At 40.5% G+C, this 12,674-nt stretch overlaps 1 protein-coding gene and 1 non-coding gene across 2 annotated transcripts; one reads left to right on the plus strand and one right to left on the minus strand.

Moving 5' to 3' along the window:
• The first annotated feature begins 4,244 nt into the window (after positions 1–4,244).
• On the plus strand, positions 4,245–4,384 carry LOC111780753. Its single transcript, XR_002812896.1, has one exon. It is a non-coding gene; the product is annotated as a small nucleolar RNA Z247 (small nucleolar RNA).
• A 3,896-nt stretch (positions 4,385–8,280) lies between these two features.
• LOC111779963 (REF/SRPP-like protein At3g05500) lies at positions 8,281–10,476 on the minus strand. The gene is made up of 3 exons (XM_023660185.1): positions 10,442–10,476; positions 10,135–10,362; positions 8,281–8,792 (listed from the first exon to the last, which is right to left on the minus strand). The coding sequence occupies exons 1-3, from the start codon at positions 10,442–10,444 to the stop codon at positions 8,397–8,399; spliced, it is 627 nt and encodes a 208-aa protein (XP_023515953.1). The 5' UTR covers positions 10,445–10,476; the 3' UTR covers positions 8,281–8,396.
• Between the last annotated feature and the right edge of the window lie 2,198 nt (positions 10,477–12,674).

Raw genomic sequence — 12,674 nt, forward strand, 5'->3', positions numbered from 1 at the left:
GGTAAGTGACCTTACTGTTGGAGTTAGATCACTGGATACAAATGAGGTACAAATGAGTAAGGACCTTGTCACTGGATACAAATGAGGTAAGTGATCTTACTGTTGGAGTTACCTTACTGTTGGAGTTAGATAACGGTACAAATGAGGTAAGTGACCTTACTGTTGGAGTTAGATCACTGGATACGATACAAATGAGGTAAGTGATCTTACTGTTGGAGTTAGATCACTGGATACAAATGAGGTACAAATGAGTAAGGACCTTACTAGACTTTACTGTTGGAGTTAGATCTAATGAGGTAACCTTACTGTTGGAGTTAGATAACTGTATGATGCATGATGGTGCGATCATGTATGGAATATGTCATGGATGAAATCTGTATGATGCATGATGGTGCGATCATGTACGGAATATGTCATGGATGAAATCTGTATGATGCATGATGGTGCGATCATGTATGGAATATGTCATGGATGAAATCTGTATGCGATCCGGTATGGAATATGTTATGGATGAAATGAGAATGTCATGGATGAAATATGTATGATGCATGATGGTGCGATCATGTATGGAATATGTTATGGATGAAATGAGAAAGGGAATGACGTTAATGCTACTATGTTTTGAATGTAAAATCATGGGGACTTCATGCATGTATGTGTATCATGTGCATCAGGATACTTTTTCGTTATGTTATGTTAGTACGGACGCGTACCTTCAATATCATGTTCGCCATGATATCATGTGGGCCTTTCTTTTCCGTGGTGTCGACAATGTGTAACGCGTTAAGCCCGATCATGCTAGGCCTAGGGGGTATGTATACAAGTCCGCCTGGTGGGTTCATGTGCGAGTACGTGGGTCGTGTGTGGAGAAGTACCACACATCCAACCCTGCTCGGAACTGGAAAGAGTCCAAGACCATGTGACGGATTTAAGATAGGTCTCAATCATGTGTCTGTGTGTGATTACATTGATAATCCCAACAATGGAGTGACTTATTGAGTATTTCATAAAATATTCAAGCCACGTGCTACCCTTATATTTTTCAGGTAAAGGTCAAGCTCCCATGCACGGATAACGGTGAACGCTGGAAAGACCATAGAAGTCAGAATAAATCATGATATGACAGTAGTATTTAATTTAATTAGTAGTTGAAAGGTGTTTTTTCCAATATATTTTAGGTTAAAAAACAATGTTATTTTTATTATAGGTAAGTCTATGCTTTTATTTTAAAAGTATTTATTATGAGATTTCGCATCTGTGTTTAAAGCATGCCTGTAGTGACGTCTTTAATTTAGGTTTAGAAAATTAGGAGCTGTAAGGGATGATAGTCTTCATTCTTAAAACCGAGTAACAAGTAACATGACTATATCGTGAATGCTGGACCATAAGGTGGTGAATCCAGAATCCGAACTTAATCTTTGGCATAGATCGTTATGAAACATGCCTTAGTAAGATACGAACCAAAGCTTCTATCAACTCAATTATATAGTATCCATCATCTCAATTCAATTAAAAAACGCGACAACGTAAATTGAAGACTTTGTTAACTTTAAGTCGACAAGAGCAAAACTAAGCGATAATAAGGTCCAAATCTCCCGTAACAACCCAAATCCACTATTAGCAGATATTGTTCGCTTTGATCCGTTACGTATCACCCTTACCTTCACGGTTTTAAAACGCGTCTACTAGGGAGAGGTTTCCACACCCTTATAAGGAGTGTTTTGTTCTCCTCTCCAATCGATGTGAGATCTCACAATTCACCCCCTTAGTGCCCAGCGTCCTCGATGGCACACCACTTGGTGTCTTGACTCTAATACTATTTATAACAGCTCAAGCCCACCGCTAACTGATATTGTCCGCTTTGGCCCGTTACGTATCGCACGGTTTTAAAACACGTCTGTTAGGGAGAGACTTCCATACCCTCTTAAGGTATGCTTCATTCCCCTCTTCAACTGATGTGGGATCTCATAACGATCGGAGAGGAAAACTTTCTTATAAGAATGTGGAAATCTCTCTATAACAGACGCGTTTTAAAATCTTGAGGGGAAGTTTATAATGAAAAGTTCAAAGAGGACAATATTTGTTAACGGTAGACTTATGCTGTTACATCTCTAAGTCGTGTAATTCACAAATTTCATTAAAAACCCGTCAACGATATAATGCATGCATTCATAATGTATTCTTTCTTATCTAAGAAACCAAGAACAAACCCAAGGCTCTTAACTCACCAAGTTGCATCTTCTTTTTCGGTGGCTCAATCATAAAAACTCGTTAAGCATGCTTTCGTTGGAGCAATTTTATGTTGGGTGACCTTTTGAAAATTGAATACTTTGTTAACTTGAAGTCGACAAGAGCAATACTTAGCGATAATAAGGTCCAAATCTTTTGTAAGAGCCTAAACCCACCGCTAAAAGATATTGTCCACTTTTGCTCATTACGTATCGCCCTTAGCCTCATAATCCACTCCCCATGGTGGCCAGTGTCCTCGCTGGCACACAACTCGTTATCTGGCTCTAATATCATTTGTAACAACCCAAGCCCACCGCTAACCGATATTGTCCGCTTTGGCCCGTTACGTATCACTATTAGTCTCACTGTTTTAAAACGTGTCTATTAGGGAGAGATTTTCACACCCTTGTAAAGTATGTTTCATTCCCCTCTCCAACCAAGGTGGGACCTCACAATCCATTCTTAGATCCCACATCGGTTGGAGAGGGGAACTTCCTTATAAAGGTGTGGAAACCTCTCTCTAGCAAAACACGTTTTTAAATCATAAGGGGAAACCCATAAAGAAATGCATAGGCAATATCTGGATGCGTTTTAAAATTGTCTATGCTGTTGACAATTGCCTATTCAGTCAGTGAATTCTTGCATGCCCCTACTGCAGATCACTTTCTTGCTGTCAAACGTATTCTTCGCTATGTCAAAGGAACACTCCACTTTGGTCTTACTTTTCGTCCATCCACTGTTCCCAGTACGCTAGTCGCTTATTCGGATGTTGACTGGGCTGGTTGTCCCGATACTCGTCGTTCTACATCCTGCTATTCTATTTATCTTGGTAACAATTTCGTTTCTTGGAGTGCCAAAAAGAAACCTGTTGTCTCACGCTCCAGCTGTGAATCTGAGTATCGTGCTCTTGCCACGACTGCTGCTGAACTTCTTTGGGTTACGCATCTTTTGCATGACCTCCAAATCCCTGTTTCACAGCAGCCCTTACTCTTATATGACAACAACAGTGCTATTTTTTTTTTAGCTCTAATCTTGTTTCTCCAAGTTGCTACATCTTCACATAAAGTATTTCTCGACCTCTCTTTGAATCTTTCAGATCCAAGTTTCACGTTCGTTCAAATCCCACGCTCAGCTTGTTACATCACGGCTTACCATATTTGCCCTCTAATTAAAGGCAAATATATTGTATTCATTTATTATTCTCTCTATATCATTTATAATTTACCATATTTCTCTGTTCTGTAAATGATTATTGTTAAACCTAAAATAGATCATAACTGTATATACTAAAATAGTCTAAGATTTACTAGTTGTTATGATTTGAAGGGTTTGTTACCAAATGTATGATTCTATGGTTTGTTACCAAATCATAGATTTGGAATGTAATCTTCATTATACGCATCTATAAATACATGAGGTCGTGACCCATATAGGTCATCGTGCCATTCAATCTAACATGGTATCAGAGCCAAGGTTTATTTTTTAAACTCCTCGCCATGTCTTCTTCCTCCTCTCCATCCACCATCTCCAACACCGTCTCAACTACCATGGCGACTTTTGGCCCAATCCCTCTACACCATGTTGTCACAATTCGTCTAACCAAAAACAACTTCATCATATGGCGTGCCCAGCTCCTCCCCTACCTACGGAGTACGAAGCTTATGGGCTACCTCGATGGCACCAATGTTGCACCTGCCAAGCTGATCCCTTCCTCAACTGCTGCTGGTGCTGAGCTGGTCTCTAATCCGGCCTATAATCAGTGGTATGATCAGGATCAACAAGTCCTTAGCGGCCTTCTCTCCTCCATGTCTGAGGAGATTCTTCATGATGTGGTTGCCGCTACTACGTCCAAGGAGGCGTGGGATACCCTGCAGCGGATGTTTTCATCGTCAACTCGTGCTCGCACTACTCAGATTCGTGTTGAGCTCGCCACGTCCAAGAAACGAGATCAATCTGCTGCAAATTATTTTTGCAAGATCAAAGGGCTAGCCACCGAGCTGGCCGCCGCCGGCTCTGCCTTGCAGGATGATGATGTGATCGCGTATCTTCTCGCTGGTCTTGGCCCTGACTATGATCCCTTCGTCACCTCAATGACTACCAAGAGTGAAGCCCTCACCCTTGATGATGTGTTTGCACATCTAATGACGTATGAAGCTCGCCAACTACAACACCAGGCTGAACTTCAGTTAAATCTTGGATCTTCTGCCAATTATGCTAGTCGTGGTGGTCAGCAGAAGAATCGTGGGCGTAGGGATCGCGGTCGTGGTCGTTCTCAAGGTTATGCACCCTCTCGTCCTGCTGGTGATCGTCGTGGCCCTTCTGCTCGTCCTTCCTGCCAGATCTGCGGCAAAGTGGGGCATACTGCTATCCGCTGCTGGCATAGGATGGATGAGTCCTATCAAGATGAACCTTCTTCTGCTCCTCCTACGGCACTGGCGGCTACTTCCTCTTACAAGATTGACCCAAATTGGTACAGCGACACAGGCGCTACGGACCATATCACCAGTGACCTGGATCGTCTCGCTGTGCGTGAACGTTATCATGGAGGTGAACAAGTTCAAGTCGGCAATGGAGCAGGTTTGCGTGTTTTGCATACTGGTCATTCTCTAATTAATACTGCTACTCGTCCTCTTGCGTTGCGTAATATTTTGCATGTGCCTGAAATTTCCAAACATCTTCTTTCTGTTCATAAATTTTCTCGTGATAATGACGTATTCTTTGAATTCCATCCTTGGCATTTTTCTATAAAGGATCGACAGTCGAGGAAAAGTCTCCTAAATGGGAGGTGTGAATCTGGTCTTTATCCTATTAAGCCATCCGATGTCGATAATCTCAAGCACGCCTTGGTGAGCAGATCTACTACTCACGCCCAATGGCATGCACGTCTTGGACATCCTTCATCTCAAGTAATAAAATCCATTTTGCGTCTAAATAATATTTCGTGTGCTAGTGAGTCATCTTTGTCAGTTTGTAATGCGTGTCAGTTAGCAAAGAGTCATCGATTACCATATACTAGTTCTTCCCATAGGTCTTCGTCACCTTTGGAACTTATTTTTTCGGATGTTTGGGGCCCTGCACCTCCATCTGTTGGGGGTTTTAAATATTATATTAGTTTCATTGATGATTTCAGTAAATTTTCGTGGATCTATTTGATGCATGATCGTACAGAAGCTCCTCGTATATTTTTGCAATTCCAAGCTCATGTTGAGCGCCTCCTAGATACTAAAATCAAGTGGGTTCAATCTGATTGGGGTGGAGAATATCAGAAAATTCATAACACATTTTTTCGTTCCCTTGGAATTGGTCATCGTGTTTCGTGCCCTCACACACATCAACAAAATGGGTCTGCTGAACGCAAGCATCGTCATATTGTTGAAACTGGCCTAGCCCTTCTAGCTCATGCTCATGTACCTATTAAATTTTGGGACGACGCGTTTCTTACAGCCACATATCTCATCAATCGTCTTCCTACTCGTGTCATCGATAAAAAATGCCCCTTAAAGCTTCTTTTTCATACCCCACCAAATTACTCCTTATTAAAAATTTTTGGGTGTGCTTGTTGGCCTCATCTTCGTCCTTATAACAAACAAAAGCTCTCTTTTCGATCAAAGGAATGTGTCTTTCTAGGCTACAGTTCTTCACATAAAGGGTATAAGTGTCTTGACACCGATTCTGGTCGTGTCTATATGTCTAGAGATGTCATATTTGATGAAAATGTTTTTCCATTCAAGAGAGCCTCACCTAATTCTTCCCCAATCATGCAGTCGACGCATAATGCCCCTGATTTGTGCACCTTGCATTTGGGTAATAGCAGTACTAATTTGGAGAATGATCACATGCATATGTCTGGGCCTACTAACTCTTTGGATGCAGAAAATTTGGTGTCTACATCAGCTTCGGAATTGCCGCAACAATCCTCCGCGTCGCTGCCATGCGAATCGGCGTTGGTTGTTCCGCCAATGATTGAGGCCTCGGCTCCTCCGCCAGCAGATGATATTGCGCAATGCCCGGTCGAATCCTCGGCCGCTGGTCAACCAACTGCTGTAGCATCGGTTGCTCCCCTCGCAACGGCTGATACGGCCGTCCCCTCAAATGTGGATCCTGCACCTACTACTCATCCGTATGGTACTCGATTGAAGCACAATATCAAGAAACCCAAGGTGCGTACAGATGGAACAGTAACATATCTTGTAGCTCGGTCTTCTGCCTCTGAACCTACTTCACATATTACTGCTATGGAGCATCCCCTCTGGCGTCAGGCAATGAATGATGAATTTCAGGCACTTCAAAAAAATAAGACATGGCACTTAGTTCCTCCTCGTGCTGGTCTTAACGTTATTGATTGCAAATGGGTTTTCAAACTCAAACAAAAGCCAGATGGCTCTATTGATCGCTACAAAGCACGCCTGGTTGCTAAAGGTTTTAAACAGCAGTATGGCGTTGATTATGATGATACCTTTAGTCCAGTTGTTAAGCCCACTACCATTCGGCTCTTATTATCTCTTGCTATTTCTCGTGGTTGGGCTATTCGGCAGATTGATATTCAAAATGCTTTTCTTCATGGCCTTCTTAATGAAGATGTTTATATGAAGCAGCCCCCTGGATTTGTGGATTCTCAACACCCTGGTTATCTCTGCAAGCTGGATAAGTCGCTTTATGGCCTTAAACAAGCTCCGCGTGCCTGGTTTTCTCGCCTTAGCTCCAAACTATTACAGCTGGATTTTACACCTTCAAAGGCTGATGTCTCTCTTTTTATTTTTAACAAAACGGGCATTCAGATGTATATCCTCATCTACGTTGATGATATTATTATCATCAGCTCATCTTCTACGGCTACTGAGAAACTTCTTACACAGCTTCAGGATGATTTTGCCGTCAAGGATCTTGGTATTTTGAGTTATTTTCTTGGGATTGAGGTCCGCCATACTTCTAGTGGACTTATTCTGACACAACATAAATACATTCGAGATTTATTAGCCAGAACCAATATGCTCACCTCCAAAGGTGTGCCCACACCTATGCTTCCCAGTGAGAAGTTGTTATTGAATGGTGGTGAAAAGCTCTCACCTGAGGATACTACTCGCTATCGAAGTGTCGTTGGTGCTCTCCAATATTTGTCTCTGACACGTCCTGATATATCCTTCTGTGTCAACAGAGTGTGTCAGTTCATGTCCTCTCCGACTTCTATACATTGGGCGGCAGTCAAACGAATTCTCCGTTATCTACATGACACTATTGATATGGGTTTGTGTCTTACAAAGTCCAGCACTGATTTGTTGAGTGCCTTTTCAGATGCTGATTGGGCTGGGAATCCTGATGATCGTCGAAGCACTGGAGGCTATGTGATCTTCTTTGGTGGCAATCTTATCTCTTGGAGTTCGAGGAAACAATCGACAGTTTCTCGTTCTAGTACGGAAGCCGAATATAAGGCGGTTGCTGATGCCACTGCCGAATTAATTTGGATCCAAGTCCTCTTGCGTGAGCTCGGGATCTCGCAAGCGCGAGCGCCTAGCCTATGGTGTGACAACATTGGTGCCACCTACCTATCCGCCAATCCAATCTTTCATCGACGGACGAAGCATGTTGAGGTTGATTATCACTTCGTTCGTGAACGAGTATCGACTCGTCAGCTTGATGTTCGACTCATATCTTCCAAGGATCAGCTCGCCGATATCATGACAAAGCCACTGCCAGCTCCTTCTTTTAGCTATTTTAGGCGCAATCTGAACTTAGTAGTACATCGTCCAGATTGAGGGGGTGTTAAACCTAAAATAGATCATAACTGTATAGTCTAAGATTTACTAAGTTGTTATGATTTGAAGGGTTTGTTACCAAATCTATGATTTTATGGTTTGTTACCAAATCATAGATTTGGAATGTAATCTTCATTATACGCATCTATAAATACATGAGGTCGTGACCCATATAGGTCATCGTGCCATTCAATCTAACAATTATAAATAAGAGAACTTTGACCACCATTTAGGTGTGGTGGTTTCGGCAAATATTTTCACAAAGTAAGATTTGAACTTAGTTTTCCCGTATAATATCATAACCATGTAATTCCAAACTTTTATTAAAAACCCTTCAATGATGTAATGCCATAGCTAAAACTACCACACCAACACATACAAGAAACTAAGAACAAACCCAAGCTCTTAACTCATCTAAATTTTGATCTTGCCAAACACTCTGGCGATCCCCTCATTTGGGACCAATGGAAGGAGTGAAGCCACCTTGTTACCCTTCTCGGCGGAGGCTCGCACGGTGTCGTTGTATTTCTCAGTGTAGAGCGCTGCTGTTGGCACGATGGCCTGCGCAACAGTGGAGAAGACAGGCAGCTGGTTCAGTGCGTGCCATGCTGAAGCTGCGGACTGTTCCGCCTTGGGTTGCACTGATTTCACAATACCAGTGACGGTGTCTTTAAGGCCACTACGTTGGATCTCAGATGCTACGTTTCGAGCCACTTTAGGCATTTGTAGTGCAGCAGAGATGGCTTGAGATGAGACCTGCTTGACCGTTGGAGGAAGAAGGCGGTCGATCGTTGTCACTGACTCGTCCACCTACACGTTTATGATAAAATAAAATAAGTTTCTAATGCTATTAGACGAACATCACTCTCCACAATGGTATGATATTGTCCACTTTGACTATAAGCTCTCATGGCTTTGCTTTGGGTTTCCCCAAAAGGCCTCGTACCAATGGAGAGAGTATTCTTTGATTATAAACCTATGATCATTCTCTAAATTAGCCGACGTGGGACACCTCCCCTTAATCGAGGGTCGACTCCTTTGAAGTCTTAGTCATTTTTTACTATGCCTTCGAGGACTCGAACAAAGTACACCTCCCCTTAATCGAGGCTCGACTCCTTTGGAGTCTTAGTCATTTTTTACTATGCCTTCGGGGAGGGTTGAGTCCTTTTCTTTTGGAGTCCTTTGTTCGACATTTAAGGATTTACCAATGTATTGACACGACTAAGTTTAGGGCATGAATCTGATGTCATGTTAGACGAACAGGACTCTTCACAATAATATGATATTGTCCACTTTGAGTATAAGCTCTCATGGTTTTGATTATAAACACATGATCATTCCCTAAATTAGCCAACTTTCATCATCCAACAAATGCTAGTTGAATTTAGGGGTATACATTGAACCCGACAATCCGATGACTCGAATGGACCCAATCCAAATTATAAGGGTTGGGTTGAATTAATTTGTCTGAACATGAATACATTCGGTCTGGATTTAGATATAGTTTTTTTAAATTAATTATTTTTATTGTTTTTTATTTTAATATCTATCCTTGTATTTTCTTTGTTTATAGACTAATAAACTGATCATTAAGTGTAGCTATTTAATTGTGTTTAGTTCTATGACAATGTTGAACTATGTTAAAATGTTACCAGCTTGTTGTTGATGTTTTTTTATGATTATAGATTAATTTGTGTTTGTTCTGTGAACTTTTAATATATTTTATGTAAGATTGTATCGAATAATTATGAATGGTTGATACATAAAAAAAAAAAAAATTAAAAATATTTTTTTCAACCCGTCAATCCACAGAGTGTTGGATTGGGTTGGATTTAATTTGTCTTTGTTTCGTGAACTTTTAATATATTTTTATCCAAGATTGTATCGAATAATTATGAATTACAGATAAATAAGAGTGTTAATATTATATATATATATATATATATATATATATATATAGGATTAGATTGGATTTAATTTGTATTTGTTGTGTGTTAAATGGTGAATCCAACGAAGGCAAAGTGTTAGATTAATCCAAAAATTCTCTCGACCCAATCCAACCCGACTCACGTACATCCCATGGAATTTAAACCAACCCAAGAGCACAACAAATTTAAATGATTATGGGATCAAAAGAAGAAAAAAAACGAACCTTGCGATCGATGAACTTAAGAACCTCATTCGAAGGGCCGTGTAACTTATTGTACAAAGGACCAACAACGGACTTCACAGTGCCTTCCATGGCTTCAAGGCCGAACTTCAGCGGACCGGACCAGTCCTTTGCATAGCCGTAAAACTTGAGTAAACACGTTGCTGCTCGAAATGCCGCTTTTAGAACGAACTCCAAATACTTCAGCCCCCCCTCCTCAGCCCGAGCCGCCTACACAAAATACAACAAAACCCGAACCGAATCGAATCGCAAAAAGTTCAAGTAATGAGAGAGTTATAAGAGGGCTTACCATTTCCAAAGCCAAAACTAGAGGAAAGAATGATGTAGGGGAAGAAGGGAAGAAGAAGAGTGGGGATTTATAAGGTCCATCTATAACATATGACGTCATAAATCATTATAAATTTTTATATATTTGTTCTACTCGAAAAATTCAATCCATACAACAACAGATATTATCATTTTTGGGCTCTCCATTTCGTGCTTCTCGTCAAAATTTTTAAAACGTGTCTATCACGGAAAGATTTCCACACCCTTATAAAGAATGTTTCGTTCTCCTCCTCAACCGATGTAGGATCTTACAATCCACCCCCTTTGGGACCCAACGTCCTTACTAACACACAGCCTCGTGTCAACCTCCCTTCGGGGCTTAGCCTCCTCGTTGGCATATCGCCCGGTATTTGTGACAGCCCAAGCCCATCACTATCAGATATTGTCCTCTTTGGGTTTTCCCTTTCGAGTTTCCCCTCAAGATTTTTAAAACGCGTTTGCTAGGGAAAAGTTTCCACACCCTTATAAAAAATGTTTCGTTCTCCTCCTCAACCGATGTAGGATCTTACAATCCACCCCCCTTTGGGACACGGCGTCCTTACGGGCACACCGCCTTGTGTCAACCTCCCTTCGAGGCTTAGCCTCCTCATTGGCACATCTCCCGGTATCTCTCTGATACCCATTTGTAATAGCTCAAACCCACCACTATCGGATATTGTCCTCTTTAGGTTTTCTCTTTCGAGTTTTTCCTCAAAAATTTTAAAACGCGTTTGCTAGGGGAGGTTTCTACACCCTTATAAAGAGTATTTTGTTCTCCTCCCCAACCGATGATGTGTCATTTAAAAGATGTTCTCGAACACGTAAGTCCATGACAGCGTTTTAAGACAAAGTTATGTTTTACGAAAAAGTTTAAATGCTAATTTTCGCATTATTAAAAAATCAAGAAAATATATTTTTAATTAAATTTTATATAGCTTTCTTATTTAGGTAAATATCAAGAATTAATTACAAAATTAAAATAATTATTTAAGTTATTAATAATAAAGAAGTCTAGACGTAAGAAACACATTGCCCACGTGGCTTGGGACCAAACACCGGATGAAATTATGGTAGATCGATCCTTGTCAGCATCCACACAGTATGTGATTTTATCTGCTTCCACGTAACTGCTGAGGTGTATGCTGAGGTGTATGCCATGAATGCGTTCTAAACAATTTATTTATTTCTCTAATTTCTTAATTATTAAAATAACACTTCAATAATTTATTAGTTTATTTTTATATAAATCATAAAATAATAATGCTAAAAGTCCATTAAAATAAATATTTCTTTTTTTCCAAATAAGAATTAAATAATTTTGAGTAAAATTATTAAATAGAGACGTCATGCATATTGTATGTTTATTTTCATCGAGTTACTTTCTATTTGATGACGATAAGTACGAACGCGACACTGTGAAGATGATGATGATCATCATCATCATGCCTTGCATGATATTCAAGGGTTTGTTGTACCTACGGACGTCCGATTACAGTCAACTAGCCCAACTATGATGGGCCTATGGTGTGTTCAAACCACCTAGTGGGTTCACACTCGCACGTGTAGCCTGTGTGTAGGGAAGTACTACATATCCAATTTGTCCAGACTAGAGACCACCTCTATCCAATTTGTCCAGACTAGAGACCACCTCTATGATGGTTTTAAATGATAGATCCCTAATGTATATGTTTGCATTATCTGGCCTCAATAGTAAAGTCACTTACTGATTATTTCTTAAAATACTCAAGTCGTGTGCTATTTCTATATTTCAAGTAAAAACAAGGCACCATGTACGACTAACAAAGACATCGCAAGTAAAGACCATGACACATGCATAGAGTAGTTGCACTTAAGTCATAGTCACAATAAAGGTCCATGGTAGAGCTCTATTGGACTAGTAACATGTTTTAGAGAAGAGGAGTTGTTTAAAATAGTGCTAGACGGACAGATGACTATTTAAGAGGAGACTAATATGAATCGTCAGGTGTGGCTCAAAATATACTTTGCTCAGAGGAGGAATGATGACCATGGATGTAAGGACACTGTCTCCTTAGCACGAGACCTTTTATAAAAACCAAAAGCAAAACGGTCGCAGACCCGACTAAATTTTCGTTTAAAGTAAGAGTATTTATATGACTGGAGTCGGGTTAAAATTGAAAATTTCGGGTCGATTCACGGGTAATTTTTTGGTGTCCAATAATAAGAGAATTGCATTA

Source organism: Cucurbita pepo, chromosome LG18, assembly GCF_002806865.2.
Source record: "Cucurbita pepo subsp. pepo cultivar mu-cu-16 chromosome LG18, ASM280686v2, whole genome shotgun sequence".
In the NCBI taxonomy this organism is placed as follows: Eukaryota; Viridiplantae; Streptophyta; class Magnoliopsida; order Cucurbitales; family Cucurbitaceae; genus Cucurbita; species Cucurbita pepo.